Genomic DNA, 19,777 nt, shown 5'->3' on the forward strand with positions numbered 1-19,777 from the left:
CGCGACGGAGTCGGTCTACGGCGCCTCAGAGGAGCCAAAAGAGACGGCGCCTCCGCCAGCGCGGTCCCCGGACGCCGTTTCCTCCGGTCTCAGGATCAAAAAGGGTGAGGACCGCGGACCTCGCCTCTCGGAGGCCTCGACCTGAAGGCGGGGAGCAGAGGGCGGCTCCCTCACGGCTCACGATGCCCGCGGGGCCGGGGCCCGTTTCGGGCTGCGGCGCCCGCAGTAGCTAAATCGGCATCCAGGTCCGACCAGCTCTCCTGGACCCGTTAGCGGACAGGCCCCGGAAAAGAGAGCAGGCGCCCTGCGCTGAGCGTTAACTGGGAGCGGCCCCTTCGTACGGGTTCAGTCCACACCGCGACGCCGGGACAATGTCTGCCCAATTCTGCAGACGCCGCCGCCGAGGCTCGGAGTGGCTGGGGAGCCGCCCCGCCGTGTCCCGCCACCAGCCCATGAGCGCAGAGCCACCCCAAGCTCTTCTCCGCTCGTCCGCAGGCTCGGCTCCGTGCTTGCGACCCCGAGCGTCCCTGCCCTCATCCCGCTTCCCGCCTCCAGAGCCTCCAGTGCGCTCATCACCTGCCGGCGGGGCGGGGAGACCCGCGGTGCGGAGGCGGAGGCACGCGCGGCCTCGCGGGTGAACTACAACTCCCATGAGGCTCTCGAGCCGCGCAAGAGCGCAGGGCCCCATTGGCTGGAAAGCCTCTGAGCTGGGAGCCCTGATTGGCTGAGGGGCCTGAGGCGACAAATTCCGGAAAGGGAAAGAGCAGCCAACATGGCGGCAGAGCGCGGCGCGGGCCAGCAACAGTCGCAGGAGATGATGGAGGGTGAGCGGCCCCGTGGGTCGGCGACCGAAGGGCCCGGCGGGCGGGGGCGGGGTCGGCGGCCCGTGCCAAGCATGCCCGGGAGAAACGGGGAGGCCCGGGCCCAGCCCCGCGCGCCCCGTGACATCTGCCAGCCGACAGGGCGGGGGTGGCCCCGGACAGCCGGACGCGGACCCCGGTGCTGAGGCGGCAGTGGCCGGGAGGGCGCGGGCGGCCGGGGAGGTGGGGGCCGCAGGGCCAGGGCGAGCGGCGGGAGGACCGGGCTTGTGGGTGAGGACTAAGGGCGCGGCGGTTCCGCAGCCCCTGCGCCCGCCCCAGCTGCTGGGAGCCTCGCACCGAATCCCTGAGTTTGACCCGCGAGGCAGGTCCCCAGGCAGCTGACCGAGAAACGAGGCGCGGGCTCGCTGGGACCCGCCCGAGGCAGCTCATTGGTGGACGCGGCGGGGGTGGAGAAGGGTCCTCTGGAAAGCGAACCGGTTGAGGGGAACGGCTGACCCCAGCCAAGAGTTGAGTGATAGAATCGACAGGTACCTGTTTTCAAAGCTGTCATAGATCCAGAAGACTAATTTCAAGTCTTTCGCTTTGTTGAAAAAAATCGGCATGCATGTTATGTATGTATATAATTACATGTACACCTAGCCCCAGTGGAGAGCCAGTCGTGTCTTTGAGCACTCATTGTAGTTTTGGCTCTGCTGGTTTCCTGAGGGCTCCCGAAGAGAAGCCGGGGTCTCCAGTGTCAGGTGCTAGGGAAGGGGTGGAAGAGGCGGCAGCATGTTTGGGAGTGATGGCTGCAGCAACCAGAGCCAGCTCCCTGCTGCACCTGGAAGGATATACCAGTCAGCCAGGCTGGAGACAGGGGGCCAGAAAGAACAATGGCCGGGTGAAGGAAACCACACACAAACAGAGGGGTGTGAGGGAGTGTGACCTGTCTGGAGTGACCAAGAGTGACAGTGGTATTGGAGGAGAGTGAGGCGGGTGAGGCAGGCAGTGCACGTGGTGGAGGGCCTGGGTGGAGGAGCTCAGGAAGGTCTTGGATGTGGAGACCTTTGGGTCTTTCTAAGCAGGGAAGCACCTCTTCTTATCCGCCTTCTCCCTGCCCTCCTACCTCTCCCACTTCCTCTTCAGCTGTCTCCCTGTCTTGGTAAATGGCAAATGGGAGGAAACCTAGGCAGTCCCTTCTCTCTGGCTGCCACCCATTCCACAAATCAGCAAGCTCTGCTGCCCCCACTTCCCCGGTATCTCCAAGTATTTGCTACCTCTCCCATTCCCCCTCCCAGTACCTTGAGCCAGGCCACTGTCCCCAGTGCCCCACAGTCACCTGGTATGCTGATCTGCTATCCCATATTTCACTTTGGCTGCCCTTCATGAATTAAGCTCCTCCCACCCTGGGCTCAGACCATCGGCCAGTAGAACTTGCTGTCCCTTAGCCTGGACCACAGAGAGGTTGTGCCTGGTGATGGCTAATTTACTACGCGTCTTCATGCACGTCATGCACATGCTGTTGTGCCTGACAGGGACTCTGATATGTGGGTACTATTCTGGCTCCTTCTACTCATGAGGATACTGAGGCTTCACAAAGGAAGTAACAGGCCAAAGCTGTGTCTGTCGGGGCAAGGTGCAAACTCAGGAAGAGTCACGGGCATTCTAGACATTTGGGGAATCAAAGATCAGATTTAGATTCTGGGATCAGATCAGAGTCTCTGAAGAATAGATTTAAACAGACAGACAAGCCACTGAGACCAATTAGGAGGCCAGGCAGGAGCGCAGACCACAGGTAGTGAGTAGCTGATCCAAGACAGTTGCCAGAAAGTTGCAGGAAGAAGGAATGGGTGTGGTGGTGTTATAGGTGAATTCATCAGGACTTGGCCAACAGCCTTTCCTGGGTGCTGCTTTGCTAATCCCAGTGGGAGACTTGGAGGTGAAGCAGCGTCCTTCCCCACAGAACGCACACCCCTCTGTAGATAAGCTGTGGTCAGAGAAGAGAGACTCCTTGCCCTGTGACTGATGAAGCCACACAGCCTGCTAGTGCTCTAGCTCTTCCAGACAGGCTTCCACAGAGGTTGCCAAAAAATTAAGAAAAAGGAAAATTATCTGACAGTCTTGCCAAAAGATTTTTACCAGTCAGCCACATTTAATTGGGCTTCCCAGGTAGTGCTAGTGGTAAAGAACCCTGCCTGCCGGTGTAGGAGACATAAGAGATGTGGGTTTGATCCCTGGGTCGGGAAGGTCCCCGGTAGGAGGGCATGGCAACCCACTCCACTGTTCTTGCCAGGAGAATCCCCATGGACAGAGGAGCCTGGTTGGCTACAGCCCATAGGGTTGCAAAGAGTCAGACATGACTGAGGCAACTCGGCGCTCACTCAGTACAGGACTGCGCTGGGTTAACGGTGCCGTGGCGTTTAGGACCGTGACTCGTGTGGGGCGTGGAGCACTGCTGGCTGTCTTCTCCTTTTCTAGAGCGCCCCACTGCCCACAGTCTGATTTGAGTTAGTCTTGATTTCTTTCAGAACGTGGGCCTGTGAACTGGGCTGGTTTTCTTGGCCAAATGGATAGTGGAGCCTGGATGAAGGTATGTGGCGGGAGGGTCACACGGTCCCCTCTGTGTGAATATCCAGGCCGAGAGGGCGCGGACAGGAGGTGCTTCTCTGCGTGTTACCATTAGCACGTTCAGCCACAAGCCACCCAGGCCTTCCAGATACCTGGTGTTCTTCTCGAGTTCCTTGAGAGCAGGAATAGTGTGCTCCTGACCTTTGTACCCCGTGGCCTCCCTGCTCTACCCTCCAGCACAGCCCCAGTCCTCCCCTCCTCTGGCTACCTCACACGGTGCCCAGGACACACGTGGAAAGTACTCAGATGTTTATTGACCTGAATTCAACAAAAGTTCTTGAATGAAGTCTTTTTGACTTCCAGCTGGATGTCAGTCTGTTGTATGTTCCTCACAGAGTCCGCTAACATGAATATGCGTTCTTATGGGTGTGTGTGAATTCAGTTGACAGGCGGGTTGAATCAGAAGAGTCGGGCGATGAAGAAGGGAAGAAGCAGAGCAGCGGGATGGTGGCAGACCTCAGCGCGCACAGCCTGAAGGATGGAGAGGAGCGGGGGGCGGAGGACCCCGAAGGTACCGGGCGAGGGGAGAGCCTTAAACGCACAGCGGGAGGCTGCGGGCTCTGTCGGCTGTGCTCAGCCTGGGGGGCGGGGAGGGGTGTCAGCAGGCACCTACCCAGTCCACTCAGGAAGCCCCGCAGGGCCTGGTGGGCAAGGGCTCGGAGCCGGGTGCCCTCTGAGGAGCTCGCCGAGTCAGCTCCACACTTAGGGCACTTGCAGGCAAGATGGATGGTTTCCTAATTTCACGGAAGGCAAATACAGCCGCTAGTGATACTGGTACAAATGTGTTCTCTGGAACAGAACCAGGAAATCATTTATTACCCACATGTTCAGAAGTAAAATAAACATTGTATGCCTTCTTTTCCTACCTCAGTCACGTAGACTAATTTTATCTTAGAGAAGTCATTTCTGAGTCCTGCTCCACCATACTTATAAGCCTGAGGATCAGCTTCTAAGTTGTCTTCTTAGTGAAATAAAAACAGCAAAAGGAATTTAGAGATGAAAAAAGAGTTCTCCGCCTGTAATGATGGTTTTTCACCCCCTGAACCATGATCTAAACCTTTTTTCTTTGTTTGCTTAGAAAATCAGTTTCCATTGAAAGAAGGGAGAGAAACCATACACACAAAAGGATATCCAAAGTATACTAGGTGAAAAAAGCAGATTTTTTTACAGACAATGTGCATGTTAAAATCCTATTTTTATTTTTTAAATATCGATAATAGCATGTAGTTTTACCTACTTGAGAAAGAAAACACATCAAACGATTGGGGCGGGGGATCTCTAAGGAGCAGGTTTGAGAGGGTCTTGTGCATTCTGCATTTTCTAGGTTTATCTCCATTGTGTGGATTTTTAAGGTATCGATACTCGTACATTCCCCTTGTGGTAATAAAAGTAAAACTAATCTTTAAACTAACATCATGCTGTGTGCCAGCACAGATGCTTGGTAACTATGGCAACCTAATTTTAAGGCAAAAGGCGACTACCACAAAAGTACGAGTCACATTATTTAGGAACTTCAGAGGCAACATTCTGGAAGCCGTGTGGGTGGAGAAGCACATGGGAGGGATGGGTGACAGCTCTCCTTGGGGCTGAGTCACTGGAAGGGGGGGGTGGGGTGCGCCCCCTGCCGTCACGTTCTGCCGCCTAGCTTGCCGACAGGCCTGGCGTGGGCACTCCCCGCCCTGTGAACAGGGGTCACCCCCGGGAACCTGACTAGCAGTCCTCCAGGAAGATGCACCTCTGTAAGTCCTTAGAGAACCAGGACCTGCTCCTCCCTGTGCCTGTTTAGGTCTTAGGTTCCAATAAACAAATACAAACCTGTCAGCTGTTAACCTTTCACTTATTTTCTGTAAGTTAATGTTTTAACACTTGAAACATATGTGATAGGTTCAGGAAGATGGCTGGTAACTTTGTCTCAAAGGTTAAGCAGGCGTGTTGAACACCGCCCTGTGCTGCATGTATTACAGACAGAGCTCTTAGGCCTTGTGACCTCATGTCCTGGTTTGGACCCCAAGTGGCCTGGACACCCTGCCTTTGTTGTGGCGTGTCTGTCTTTGCAACTTTTGAGTTCAAGTTGTTGTCTGTGCTGTCTTTTGAAGAGGGATCATTTGGGGCAATCTCTTGGTTTTGCCCAACTCCTTTTATTTAATTCTTGGGTTTGTTGACATTCCATAAAGCTATGGCTGACCTAGAGTAAATGATGTGTTTTGTTTTTTAGCTAGCCATTGTTGACAGTTATGGAAAAGGCAGTGCAATGAATTTAGCCATTGTGGGGCCAGGAAGCCTTTTGGGCTGCTCCTGAGTTGGGCGTGCCTCTCTGGGGCCTCCAGTCCAGCCTATGAGCTGCCCATGCTGGGGAGGTGCTGGGGTATGAGGCCAAGATGTGGGCAGTGTTGCTGTAGGGAAGACACAGAGGCAGGAGGCCCCCGGGCACAGGCCAGACAGCAGGCACGTGCCCGCCAGGACCAGGCGCTCTGCACGGCAGGCGCCCAGTTTCTTCAGCAGCACTCTGTGAGGGCAAGAGCAGACTGTGGAAATGCTCCCCGGTTGCGTGCGTGACCTCTTGCAGGTCCTGATGCACCTGGCAGGCTGGGAGTAGTCCGATGTGCCACAGTCAGTCCAGACCTGCCCTCCTCGGCCCCGCCGGGGCCCTGGAGACCCGTGCTCCAGGGCGGACTGGCTCCCAGCCTCCCCAGTTCCTCATCAAGGGGTGTGTTTCACTTATTCAGCAAGGCTGTTTGATCCTGTCGATTGAACTGAGCTTCATTTTGTTTTGTTCTTTGCAGAGAGACGTGTCTGTAGATGCAGGGCCACTTTGCAAAGCAATGAAAGGCACGTCCTGGAACATCTGACGTGCCGGGCATGACCCACATCCCAGTGACCTGATTCATGGCCACAGAGCAGAAGGGAAAGACTGGGGCCGGCCGCCCCCAGGTGCCACTGCAGGCCGGGCCGGGCGGTGGCGGCGGGCGGCCTCCGTGCTGCTGGCTGGGCTCACCTGAGGCTCGGTTGCCCCGCACCCTTCTGCCATTTCCTTTCTTGGGAAGTTGTAGGATGTAGGTGGAATCCTGGAGACCTCTGCCAGTAGCTGAATTCAGGACACAGAACCTTGAGAGGTGGCGGTTGTCAGGTGTTGGCTCCACCGCGTTGCTGCCCTCGGGTGTCACCTGCAGGTTCTCCCTCTGTTGAGCTGGCCCCGTGCTTCAGGCAGCCCGGCCCAGCTGGCCCCAGCGTCCGGGCACGTGCTCCTGGAGACCAGCCACTCTGAATGGGCTTTTTCTTCTTCCTTTTCCAGAAGGACACGAGCTGCCTGTGGACATGGAGACCATTAGCCTGGACAGAGACGCAGAGGTAACGCTGCCTGCTCGGCCACCCCAGGGGCCTGGTGGTGGAGCGCTCTGCCGTCAGGGGTCTTTTATGTCGGTGCCAGATTAGTAGATGATTTCCCTAGACCGTGCGGTAGTCTGGGCAGCCCTTGGTCAGAGTCCTGTGTTCTTACTGGTTTTAATACCAGTGCCCAGTCTCGCGTTGCGCTTCACACCCTGAGGATTGTGTGGCAAAGGCTGCGTTGATTGTGTGATGTGCTGCGTTACATCAGTCAGATGCTTGCTCCGTCCTGGCGGGGTCCCTGAGGAGCAGGGAAGCCTGAGGAGCCGCAGGCAAGGGTGGGGCTACCCTGAAGAGACACCCCTGGGGCGGCCCGCAGGGGCGCGACCAGGCTTCTAGTGCGGCAGGTCCGTCTCGCATCAGGCCGCTGCCTGTCACAGCATGGCTGTGCCCGCGTCACCTGACCCCACAGCTCAGGGCGGCACTGCTCCCCGAGCCCCGCCGCCTCTCGGCCTCCATGTGGCTCCAAGCCCGGGAAGCGCCTCTCTAGGTGCTTGTCTGCAGCTGAGCTAGGTTTTGTCTCTGTTTCAGGATGTTGATTTGAATCATTATCGCATTGGAAAAATTGAAGGATTTGAGGTGCTGAAGAAAGTGAAGGTGAGAGGAACTTGGCCTTGCATGGGAGGGGCCTCTGTGACCCTGCAGAGCGCATCCCGCCCACTGGATGTAGATAAACAAACAGAACCGTGACCATGCTTGGGAAGGTGCCACGCTGCACTGGGAACGTCCCTCGGGCACTTTTGATCCTGAGCCCTGCAAGGTGATAGGTCAGACGCTAGGCTGGGTGGTTCTCCTCAGGTTCACGCGGTGGCTCAGACCTGCGGTGCCTCCATCGGAGCCTGCCTGCAGCCATGTGCAGCCCAGACTGTGCGCTTAACTCACTACAGTTCAATCTGGTTTCCAAAACTGAGCCACTGAGAGTTCCCTCTGCTGGAAAGCAGCACCCCTCCGCCTTGCCCTACGCCTCCCTCACCGAGTAAAGAACGCTCATCAGGGCCTGCCTCCGTCCCCGCGGGTGTCTGCCCATCCCCTCAAGGTCAGCACCATTCTAGAAAACAGGAGGAAAACTGCGTCCCCACCCGGGTCCTGTGTGCGGAGGCCGAGTCCAGGACCAGTGGGCACTTCCTCTGGGTCGCCCTGTTGCCTGTGTCAGCTGACCTTTTTCTGTCCCCCAGACTCTCTGCCTCCGACAGAATCTAATTAAGTGTATTGAGAACCTAGAGGAGCTGCAGAGTCTTCGAGAGCTGGATCTTTACGACAACCAGATCAGGAAGATTGAGAACCTGGAGGCACTGACAGAGCTAGAGTGAGTTGTGAGACTGCAAGGGGCCCGGCAGCCTCCCCAAAACTAGCCCTGCACCCCCGAACTCAGGCCTGGGAAGCCCCCCTCCAAGGTCAAGCCTGTGCCTGGCTCCTCTGGGGCACCGACTTGCACACAGTCCCAGCCTGCACGTGAAGCCTTTGACTAAAGACGTCAGGCTGGCTCCTCAGGAAGAACGTGGTTTCTGCCCTCAGCCCTGTCCTGGGAGCCGGGGCAGCAGGCTCTGGGGGCCCTGTGGGCTGCCCTCCTCACCCCCACACGTTCCCCAGGTGGGGTGTTGCCTCTAAGTCAGTTACGTCCTGAGCTCGCTGTGGCCTGTGCTCGTTAATAAATGTTTTGCCTGTTCCCAGGATTCTAGATATTTCTTTTAATCTACTGAGAAACATTGAAGGAATTGATAAGTTGACACGACTGAAGAAGCTCTTCTTAGTCAACAACAAGATCAACAAAATTGAGAACATAAGCAGCTTGCACCAACTGCAGATGCTGGAGCTGGGGTCCAACCGGATACGGGTGGGTGTGGGCACGCGACGTGGCCTGGAGGTGTGCAGGGCTTGTGCTCAGCTGTGTCTCTCACGAGACCGAGTGCTGACTGGGGGTCGGTGTTAGAGCGTGGCCTGGATGTAAGGGGCTAGCCTTTCTTCTGCACACAGCGTTGCCTTGCTCCTTATTCCAGTCACGATGTAACTCTTAGCAAACTCTCCCATTGCACTCTGCCCGACAGCAGCCCCCAGCGTTTTGCTTTTGAATGTGCCGCTGGGTGTGTTTTTAGACGCGCCTCTTGGTGCAGAAGTGGCCCGAGCACAGCAGGGGGACGGGCCCTCACTCCGGGCCATGGGGGTTGGGGTACAGCCTGGTGCGTGGTTAGCCCGTCTGCGCCTGCTGAGTGGCTGAGGGAAGGGTTTCTGAGCCCTTCCCCCACCTCCATGCCAGAAATGCCCCTCCAACTTTTGGAAGCTTCTAGCACACTGCTCAGCTCAGGTTGGCTTTCATGAGCTACACAGAATGCAAAGCAAGGAGAGCAGTTGCATCAAAGGGCTTCTTATGACTGTTGGTGGAGGTGATGTGGCTGAAAGTAGCAAAACTCGGGGTGGTCCAGGCATCAGCATGTTCCGCAGCATCCCTGCTGGGGAGAGAGGGGCTGCGTCACAGCTGATGCAGGCGATGGCGGGCGGGGCTGCCCTCCCTCCAAGTCCTCGTCCTCCCGGACCAACCCCGGCCCCGTCCTGCTGTGAGACCTGGACAAGAGGCTCGCTCTGCACTCGGAGGCCCCGCTGCGTCCCCTGCCGGAAAAGCTCAGTTAGCCTGTGAGAGCGCTGTATCCGGGAGGCGGTGACCTGAGGCCTGCCAGGGCGCTCATTAGCGCAGCTGCCCATGGGGCACTGGGGAGCACGCGGCAGAGCAGGGAGGAGGGCAGAAGGGGTTGCAGAGACAGGGAGGGGCAGAGCACCCCCAGGAGCCTGCGGGCGTCCCAGGCTCAGGGCTCCCGTGTCTCTCACCTGCGGGACACAACCAGCGTCTTGTTCTCAGGTTGCACTCTGCAGTGAGGTTGCCTGGGGGGATCCCAGAGTGGGCAGTACCTTGCCCAATGCCCAGGCAGCTCCGTCTGCTCGCCCGAGGGGGCGGGCCCTTTTCCCTCCCCAGTAACTGCTGCCTTGTCCTGATTTTCACAGGCGATTGAAAATATCGACACGTTAACCAACCTGGAGAGTTTGTTTTTGGGGAAAAACAAGATCACTAAGCTTCAGAATCTGGATGCACTCACCAACCTGACCGTCCTCAGCATGCAGGTACAGAAGGCCGACCCTCCCACCCCCCGGGCCCCCGGAGCAGGGCATTGCTCTCCATGTCTCCACGCTGGGCTTCACTGTCAGTGAGCGATGGAGACATCACACTTCACGGATCTGTGACACGTGTGACACACGCGGGCCTGAGGTTTCCTGCCTTAACGTGCCACGTTTCTTCTCCTAATGAAAGTCCAGGCGATTTTTAGCCAGAGCAGCTCATCTCCACAGCTCACGCTGTGCTGGGCTCCACGGTTGGAGGGACTCCCGCGTCCCGTCCATCCGTGCCGGGGGCGTGCCACATGGGCGTGGTTGGGCAGCGCCCGCGTGGGGTGGGCAGCAGCCGCGGCCCAGCTCCTTTTGTCAGGAGCAGGCGCGTGGCGGCGGACCTGGTCATTGGTGGCAGGCCTCAGAAAGCAGCTGTCGTGCAGACCTGTGTGAGAAGCGGGCACTGTGCTCTATCTCCAGTTAGGATAGATGCCGAAAGAAATGACAACTAAGTTATTTTAAAATATCCTGATTTTGACATTTTTGAGTTAACTGAATTACTTAAGGTAGACTTTCCTCAAGTAGATTTTGAAAAGTGAGTTTCGTGCATCAAAGCCTTTGGCCGTGCACACAAGTTTTGCCCAGGACAGCAGACGCAGGGCCCTGGTCTGCCTGCCTCTGGGCGAGGCCCCTGCAGCCACTGTGGGTGGTGCCCTATTGTCAGGAGCCCCGGGTCCGCAGCCCTGCTCCCCAGAAGCCTCCTGGTCTCACGCCGTTCTGACTCTCCCTGCAGAGCAACCGGCTGACCAAGATCGAGGGCCTACAGAGCCTGGTGAACCTCCGGGAGCTATATCTCAGCCACAACGGCATCGAGGTCATCGAGGGCCTGGACAACAACGTAAGAGCCCGTCTGGCTGTGGGGCTGTAGGGGCACAGGCAGCTCTCGAGAGGTTCTCCGGGGAGACCTTTCCAGGCACCTCAGGCTGGGCCACAGGCCGGCCGACTCGCTCCTCACCCGCACGCTAAGCGGGGATGAGCTGTGTGTCGCGGGCTGGGTCAGTGCACCGCCCTGTGGGCTTTGGGAAGGTTTCTAAAAAGTAAACCCCAGGGACTTCCCTTTGGTCCAGTGGTTCAGCCTTCAAGCTTCCAATGCAAGGGACACAGGTTCCATCCCTGGTGAGGGAACTGAGATCCTGCATGCAGCATGGCATGGCCAACAATAATTAAAGTTTTTAAAACGGAAACCCTAGCTGCTCCTGGGTGTCCGTGTGCCATGGACGACTCTCAGTTGTCAGCAGCTGCCCTCTCTTCCTGCCCCTGGCCACCAGCTTCCTGGCCCCACCCCCAGCCGAGGGCCCAGATCCTGCACCGTCCTCCTCCCTCTGTCCTCCCTTCTCCCTCCGTCCTCCTCCCTCCTCTCTCCTCCTCCCTCCCCCTCCCCTCTTCTCCCTCCTCCTCCTCCCTCCTCCCTCCTCTCTCTTCTCTCTCCTCCCTCCTTCCTCCTCCTCCTCCATCCTCCTCTCTCCTCCCTACTCCCCCTCCCTCCCCTCTTCTCCCTCCTCCTCTTCCCGCCTCCCTTCTCTTCTCCCTCCTCCTCCTCCCTCCTCCCTCCTCTCTCTTCTCTCTCCTCCCTCCTTCCTCCTCCTCCTCCATCCTCCTCTCTCCTCCCTACTCCCCCTCCCTCCCCTCTTCTCCCTCCTCCTCTTCCCGCCTCCCTTCTCTTCTCCCTCCTCCTCCTCCCTCCTCCCTCCTCTCTCTTCTCTCTCCTCCCTCCTTCCTCCTCCTCCTCCATCCTCCTCTCTCCTCCCTACTCCCCCTCCCTCCCCTCTTCTCCCTCCTCCTCGCTCCCTCCTCCTCCCCCTGCCACTCTCCTGCCTCCTCCCTCCTCCCACCCCTCCCTCCTCCCCTCCTCCTCCCTCCTCCTCTCCCCACCAGCCCTGCCCACCCAGCACAGGACAGCCTTAGAAGCACTGGGCAGGGGGGATAGGCTTGGCCCTGAGCCCTCAGGAGGCCCCTGCCCTCCTCAGCTGTTGCAGGCCAGCCTGCTTTTCCTCAGCACAGTATTCAAGACAAATAAAATACTTGAACTCACTCAATTTTACTGGGTGTTTTTTCCTGTTTTAATTGCCAGCAGGTGTAACCAGGTCGGTCACCTGGTAAGCACTGTGTTTCAATCTTTGTAAGGGCTTCTTTGGCCCTGGGCGTCATCAACATCAGTGAGGTTTTAGGGGAAACCTGCTTTCTGGATTTTGTTTCACCAACATTTACAGAATTTTGGAAAAGCTGGTGAAATTTTACTCCAGTGAGCGTGGTCACCTTCCCCTGCCTTTCAGTCAGACTGTTTGCAGAGCTGGTGTGTCACCTGGGTGCACGCCTGGGCGGTGCAGAATGGGAGATTGAGGCCAGGCTCTGAGAGGTAGGGCTGGGCGGGGGCTGGCAGGGCCTCCTCCCCACGCCAGTCCCCACAGCGGCTGGAGGGTCTGTGCAGGAGAGGGCGTGGCCCCCGGGAGCAGCAGGACGCCAGGCTGGCAGGACAGGGCGGGAGCTCTGGAGTCTTCTCGGGAGGTTGCTGCTCATCAGCCTGGCCCAGTACTAGACCCTACATGGGCCTCTGCAGCAAAACAGAACAAAAGCAGTGTGGCTTTTAAGTAATTACATTTTTGTAAGGTCCTCCTAATCAAATGGAACAGGCTTTATTCAACTAGAGAGCAAATATTCTGTATTTTCCTCTGAGCTGCATCTCTTAACTTCTCTGGAGTTTGCTCTCGTGGTACAAAGTCAGGCGGTCAATGATCTTTCTCCCAAACGGGGAACGCCTGCTCCCCTGGCACCCTGGGGCCACCCTGCTCGGGGCTTCTCCAGGTGCCAGGCCTTCCCACAGGTCTGCCCGGGGAGACTGTGGATGCGGACTCGTGGCTCTGCGGGACTTGCTCTCCCCACCCCACCTTACCCCCATCCCCCTCCTTACCTTTTTTAAGTGATTAGTACTGGTTTGCTTTTGAACGAGCTTTCAAAATGCTGTCCAGCTCCCCAGAACATCTCAAGGTAGCATCAAGCACATGATGGGGTCCTCGTGCTCGGAGGTTTGGGGCCGTTCTGGCCATTGGGCGCCCCTGCGCTGGTCTCCGCACAGGGGCTGCCCCAGGGTCACGACCTCCCCATGCCATAGACACTGCAGCCCGGCCGGTTCCCGCGCTCGCACTCCCCACGCCCCCCAGCCCCCAGAGCGGGCACAGCGGGCCCAGCTGGGCCCCACCCTGCCGTACCCACACTTCCTTCTGCGTGGTTCTCCCAAGTCCCTGTTTGCCCACAGCCCCCGCGCCCTGCAGGCAGGTGCCTGCCGGCCCACTGCGGTCAGTGGCCATCTGAGCAGAAGTCGACAGAGCAGCCTGTGCCCGGGTCAGCACCCAGATGGGTTGCTGGAGCACCCCGCTCTGTGCTGGAAGCAGGGTCCCTCCCAGAAGGGACGGCGTGGGGCCTGGCACTCCCCACCCTCGCCGTGCCCCGGGCCCTCTGCCTTAAGTGAGGAGGGGTGGTTTCAGAATCACTTGGGGTTGGCTGTCTCCTTGGGACAGGCCCTAGATAAACGCTGCTACACCTGTTGCCCTGCAGGGCCCACCCCAGGGCCCGGGCAGCCTCCCAGCGCCCAGGCCTCCTCTGTTCTGGTGGGTGCTATCTGCCCCTCCAGGACCGGGCATCCCACTGGGGTCCTTTGGACCACAATGTGGGAGTCGGGCGTGGAGTCTGGGGGGCACTAGTTTCAGACCCCAGTAACAAGGGCTCAGTGAGGCAGTGGTGAAGATTGGCTGTAAACTCGGCAGGGGGCTGCAGGAGGGGGCAGGGCCATGCCCCCTGCCCCCACCCGCCAACACCACCTTTCTTGTGAGGGCAGAGGGCGGCTCACCTCACGCTGTGAGCCCAGCGCCCAGCGCAGCGTGCATACCCACACAGCCACAGTGGAACTGAGGTAATGCAGGAAAATTTTATCTCCTTGTTCTAGAACAAACTCACGATGTTGGACATTGCGTCAAATAGAATCAAAAAGATTGAGAACATCAGCCACCTAACAGAGCTGCAGGAGTTCTGGGTAAGTGCAATGCACGCGCGCTTGCTGGCGCTCAGCTGAGCAGGCCCCGGTGCCCGGAGCACGTCTGCTGTGGCTCTGGCGGCCGGGGTGGGGACCAAGAGCTCGGGGGGCTGCAGACGTGGTCCCCACAGTGCACGTGGCCTTCCAGCAATGGCGTCACCAGAGAGCTGGGTAAAGTCACAGGCTGTCAGGCCCTGCCCCACCCCAGAGGCAGAGCGGTTGACGGCTGCTCTCATAAGAACATGAGAAGCCCTGATCCGTGTGGGTTAGTCCCAGGGTCGCCGTGTGGCTGGAGGGCTTCCAGACGCAGCCCCGAGGCCGTGCTCCTGGCTCGGATGGCCCAGAACCACGGGAGGAGCTATGGATGGACCTCTGTGGCTGGTCACCTTGGAACATGCCCCTTGTTGGTCTCACAGCGATGGGTGTGGTTCCTGGAGCCCACAGATGAGAAACATAAGAGGCATAAGAAGCCACGAGACTCTTGAGGGGGTTGCAGGTCGACCCCCAGCTGAGATCCGCGGTGTCAGAGTCCCACACGCGTGTCCCGAGTGTGACTCCTGCAGGAGTGCCGTGTGCAAAGTGTGCATTGTCCGAGATCTGTGCTGTGTGCAAGGCCTGCCCCTTCCTCATCCAGCCATTCTGCCAACTCTCTGATGTCCTGTGTGTGTTCTTCTCCTCATCTCAGAAATGACCCAGGTTTCCCTAACGCACAGCAGCTCGCTCTGAGGATGACCCTGCCCGTTAGTGACGGCGCTGGTCTTGGGTGCCGTCTGGGCGTGACTCCCAGACCAGCCTCTGCAGGGCTGGGGCGCAAAGCGAGCCACCGGGACTGCGGTCTGGTGTGCGGCCCAGCCGTGGAGGAGGGCGTGGCCGGGGTCAGCAGGTGGATCGGAGCAGAGGGATTCTGTCTGAAGAGGTCAGGGCACCACACAGCCAGAGGATGAGCCGAGAGCCGGGGTCCTGACCAGGCTGCTCCAGCACTGGGGCACCCAGCACTGCAACATGCGCACACCTCTCACCCCAGCCCAGCCAGGTGCTGGCCCTCGTGCCCTGGCGATCCTCCCAGGAACCTATGCTGGCCTGAGTGACAGAGGCCTGGGGGAGGCAGGATGCCCCCCATGATGGGGTCGTGAGCAGACTGGCTGTGTCTGGGGGGCTCGCGTGGTCTCGGACCCCCAGCTTTCTGTGAAGTAGCAGACTCCTAGTCTGACGCCAGCAGCCTACAAGTGATTTTGTTGTGTAAGAAAAACACCTTGAAAATTCCCCTACACCTTGGTTTTGTTTCAAGTGTTGCTGAATTTGAGGGGAAGTGAATGTAAATTTTGTATGTAAATGTCAGCCACCAGAAACCACTGGAATAGACTCTGGAGACAGTCTGCGTGGAGCACCATCCTGGCTGCGTCTGCAGCAGGACTGCAGTGTGGGTTCAGGCAGGACGCTCACATGTGAGCCCAGGATCACCCGCCAGGAGTTTGCAGAGTTGTCGGGGTCACCAGCATGCCCACGCGATCACACGCACCCGGGAGTGAGACAGCACAGGCTGCCGTCTCTGTGCGCTCCGTCTGCGTGGGGTGCTGGTCAGGACGTTTGGGGGGACCTCCCCCGCATGTGCACGTAACGCAGCGGTCGAGTGTGGAGTGGCTGAAGAACAAGCTCGCGGCCACAGGGAGCAGCCTGCTGCATCCAGAGCACGGGCCATTCTGCGCGACCAGCAGCCGGCTTGCTTTAAAGGTCACTTCATTTGACAGGAAACAATGTGAGAAGGAGGCGGGAGACAGTCTAGAACAGAAGAAACTAAAACAGTGCTTCCAGGAGGTTCTTTAAGAAGACAAGTGCACCGGGAGGTCACTCCCTACACCTCGCTCCTTCAGCTGGGAAGGTCGCACGCCTCTCAGCTGGGAAGAACTCAGGAGACATACAGACCCATCCCCCCCCATGACCCTTCCAGATATTCTAGAGTTTCTGTGGAGACAATACAGGTGAATGGTTTTGAGTTTCATTTTGAAAAAGTAGAGAGTTACAAGCATCTGGGAGTTACCTTGTCTAAGGCTCCTTTACAAGCGCTGTTGGTGCTGAGCAAAATCCCCAGGCCACTTTACAAATCCTAGAGAAAACCGCCTGGAGGCTAGCTGTGCTACAGAACACCCTAACTGATAAGACCTGGGGCTTGTAAACCTAGTAACTACTGACTGCGGGGACAGCCGTGTTGGCGGGGCTGTGACGGCTCACAGGGGAAGCACGTGGGGTGTGTGTCCGGCGCAAATGACCGTGGAGGGGAGAGGAGGCGCGGGCGAGTCGGGGACGCCACCACCAGCAACGCAGGAAAGGGGTGGAAGTAGATCCCGCTGCCAGGACCTCCCCTCTGAACAGTGACAGGCCTCCGTTTGTTAAATGAAGGTGTCTTTTACTTCTGTGAACTTCATTGACCTTCACGTGATGCCGAACACACCTTGCTACACTCCCCAGTTATTACCATATTTTGTAGCAGAAACACAGAAGCCATGTTTTTTAAGGAAGAAAATACAAAAAATGCTTATAAATAGACTGTACATTTTGCCAAAAGAAAGGTACAAAATGCTGCTTAAAAAAACAAACACTGAAGACCGATTGGAGAACAGAGCCATCCTTCAGATTTGGAAAGTGTGTGGCACATAAGACTGGGTGCTGGGCCCCCAGACCACAGCGGTGCAGCCAGCGCTTAAAGGTGGAAACAGCCAGTGTTGGCGTGTTTTCCAAGGTGCACGTGTGGAAGGCGTGTACCGCGTGCTCACGCAGCTCCGCTGTGGCAGCTCCTGTTGGCTGCCCGGCTGCAGCCCCAGCCTGGGGCCCAGGCCTCCCCTGCTGTGACTGCGCCTGCGGAGGGGCCCAGGGGACAGTGATGGACGGGCGGGGCGGGGCCTGGTAGGTGGGCGGGGCGCAGGCCGCGGCTCCTCGGGGAGCAGCCCTTGTCCCTTTGCGGTAGAGGCTTCGGGCCCCGCCTGGGAGCAGGCCTCGGGGCCTCCACAGCCTCCAAGTTCTGGAAAGCTGGGTGTCCCAGGGCAGCTGACACACGAGGCCCACAGGGAGTTCTGTGAACACGGGCTTCCTTAAGCAGGCGAGCCTGAGAAACCCTGTCTGCCCCGAGCGGGGGCGGGCGCTGTGTGGTGGCTCCGTAATCCGTCTGGGGACCCGGACGTGGACTTAGCGGCGTCCGCCAGGTTCATCCCGCGGGACGCGGCCCGCCCAGCACGCGCCAGGGTGCACGGGCCGGCCTGTCTTCTGCATGGGGCGGGGTGAGGGCCGTGGGGTCCCGAGGCTTCTCTGATGCGCCCCTGTCCCCCCAGATGAACGACAACCTCCTGGACTGCTGGAGCGACCTGGACGAGCTCAAGGGCGCCAGGAGCCTGGAGACGGTGTACCTGGAGCGGAACCCTCTGCAGCGGGACCCGCAGTACCGGCGGAAGATCATGCTGGCCCTGCCCAGCGTGCGGCAGATCGACGCCACCTTTGTCAGGTTCTGAGGCCCGCTCCTGCAGAGCCTCCCGGCCACGGTTTTAATCCACCCGTCACTCCTGCAGCGTCACTGTATCAGCAGTCACAAACCCAAAGGCAATAAAAAGGCACCGAGTGAAGCTGCGTGTGCAGGGCCGTCCCCGCCGGCCGGGTGTGGCCCCTGTCCGTGCTCCATGGCCCTGGGCCCTGCCCGCGGCCCGTCTCCATGTCCTCCTCTCAGAGGGGGCTCAGAGCCCCCCGGAAGGTGAAACAGCAAATCTGGGAGGGTGTCCAGGGGCCCTCAGGCCTGTCTGCCCAGAACTCTGCAGTGTCTTGGGCCAGTAGTTGCCCGTTTGTAAACCGTATGTGTTAGCAATAAACTGCAGGCAGAGGGCGCCTCAGCCCCGTGGGCCGCAGCCCCCAGCGCCCTTGGAGGGCGGGGGGCCTCCAGTCCATCCCGGCAGCCCTCAGGCCAGAGGGGCAGCCTCCGCACATGCTGCGTGGGGCCGCTGGCGGGTCCGAGCCCACCAGGTCTCCACAGGACTGCCTCCAGAGAGCTGCCCTCATCACCACACTAACATTGCCCCTTCTTAACCCCGTCACTGTGCTTTTCTTTATAAAACGCACACCCACAGTCACCCTGGGTGTGACAAGGACCTTGTCATCTCGCGGGGCCTCAGACTTGTCCTTTGCAGCCTGAGAACCAAACCACGCGGCCCCCGGGGCTGCTCCTGCTTCCGAGGCTCAAGCTGAGCAGCCAGTGTGGGCCCCCCTACCTCGTGTGTTTACGTCAGTTCAAGGTTAAATTTGTTAAAACAGAATTAAAATGGCATGTTCTCGGCTGCGTCCATAGCCACGTCTCACGGGAGGCAGCCAGTCCCCGTGGTCACAGGGAGTCCTGCAGGCACGCTGCCCGGGAGCTTGTCACAGAACCAGGGCAGCCACGTGGGGGTTGGGAGCTCGGGGGGGACCCCTGCCCAGGGGGCTGAGGGTAAGGTCATGTCCAAGTCCTGACTCAAATCTGGGCCAGACTGGACTGTGTGGCCTGCATGGCCGAGCAGGCTGTGGGCCAGGAACGCAGGCTCAGGTGTGGCCTGTTCCCAGAAAGAGTCTGCATACTGTGCTGTGAGCCTAGAATTCTGCCCTCAGCCTGCCACGGTCTGAGGACAAAAGAGAGGCGTTTTAGAAACACACGAATTCAGGGTCTGAGTGCCCTTGCTGAGAAATGTGGAGGCGTCCATCCGAGCTAAAAATGAATCCAAATGAAGAATCTGCAGCAGCACCAAAACCAGAAAACTTGGTTTAAAAGCACATACCTGGCTGGTTGCGGGGTCTTGCAAACACTGGGACACAGTTCCCGTCAAGACATAGAACTTGGGCCTAAACAACCATGGGTGGTCTGAACCGCAGCTTACTGTTTTCTTAAATCTGGAGGTAGGATCGAGGCACAGAGGTAGAGACTGCAGGTGTTCAGTTCGGCGTGGAAGGGGAGCGAGAGCGTGCAAGTGGAGTCGGTGGGAAGACAGCTCCTCCCGCTGCGCTCAGCCGCTCAGGCGTGTCTGACTGTGACCCCACAGATGCACCCCCAGGCTCTAGTCCTTAGTGCTAGTCTCTCAGTCGTGTCCGACTCTGGCCCCGTGGACTGCAGCCCACCAGGCTCCTCTGTCCGTGGGGTTCTCCAGGTAAGGGTACTGGAGTGGGGTGCCATTTCCTCCTCCAGGGAATCTTCCCAACCCAGGGATCAAACCCAGGTCTCCTCATTGCAGGTGGATTCTTCACCATCTGAGCCACCTGGGAAGCCCATAGAACAGATAAATAATCAAACATCCAACTCACCAGTAGGGAAAAACAAACTTCAAGGAAAGAGGACATGAGAGACGGGCACACGGAGGTCCACAGACAGACATGAGGACGGTCAGAGCTCGCCTGTAACGGCCCCTCAGACAGGTCACAAATCCTAGGCCAGCATCCCCTTTTTAATAGAGACTTCAAAGTTATACAAGAGACAGTAGAAGGGATGGGAAAGCTCTGCTAAACCCAGTGCAATCCTAATGAAAATGCTATTTGATTGTTTTAATAAACTCCTTAAACACTAAGATTTATGTGGGAGAGAAAAGATCCACATTGAACCTTGAAACTTTAAAAAAGTGTAGTCAACTTTGAAAACACGTCAGGAGACATGATTCCCTTCCAGATTCTGAAAGCGACAAACCCCCGCTTAGAAAGTGTAGGGGCCAGCCGGCTGTCCCAACCCCTGGACGGGACAAGAGACCTGTGTTGTGGGCGGGGCAGGCAGGGGCCACGGCATGTGGGG

The 19,777-nt window shown here is 58.3% G+C and overlaps 1 protein-coding gene across 2 annotated transcripts; it reads left to right on the top strand.

Annotated features, from left to right (window-relative positions):
• Positions 1-713: 713 nt before the first annotated feature.
• Positions 714-17,603, top strand: PPP1R7 (protein phosphatase 1 regulatory subunit 7). 2 transcript variants are annotated; one of them, XM_043877087.1, is made up of 11 exons: positions 786-824; positions 3,329-3,390; positions 3,811-3,939; positions 6,721-6,776; positions 7,344-7,409; positions 7,988-8,118; positions 8,484-8,646; positions 9,807-9,923; positions 10,699-10,803; positions 13,906-13,992; positions 17,316-17,603. In XM_043877087.1, the coding sequence occupies exons 3-11, from the start codon at positions 3,873-3,875 to the stop codon at positions 17,490-17,492; spliced, it is 969 nt and encodes a 322-aa protein (XP_043733022.1). In that variant the 5' UTR covers positions 786-824; positions 3,329-3,390; positions 3,811-3,872; the 3' UTR covers positions 17,493-17,603. The 2 variants fall into 2 exon arrangements, with proteins under 2 accessions (XP_043733021.1, XP_043733022.1); XM_043877086.1 differs by lacking the exon at positions 3,329-3,390 and having other exon boundaries at positions 714-824.
• Positions 17,604-19,777: the final 2,174 nt, after the last annotated feature.

Source organism: Cervus elaphus, chromosome 20 (genome assembly GCF_910594005.1).
Source record: "Cervus elaphus chromosome 20, mCerEla1.1, whole genome shotgun sequence".
Lineage (NCBI taxonomy): Eukaryota > Metazoa > Chordata > Mammalia > Artiodactyla > Cervidae > Cervus > Cervus elaphus.

What these genes read in the sequence shown, in the direction of transcription:
- PPP1R7 (XM_043877086.1), top strand. Translation starts at nt 773, where the DNA reads ATGGCGGCAGAGCGCGGCGCGGGCCAGCAACAGTCGCAGGAGATGATG. An exon ending in GAGGCACTGACAGAGCTAGA is followed by an intron (nt 8,119 to 8,483) that starts GTGAGTTGTGAG and finishes GCCTGTTCCCAG; the next exon opens with GATTCTAGATATTTCTTTTA. An exon ending in TGACCGTCCTCAGCATGCAG is followed by an intron (nt 9,924 to 10,698) that starts GTACAGAAGGCC and finishes CTCTCCCTGCAG; the next exon opens with AGCAACCGGCTGACCAAGAT.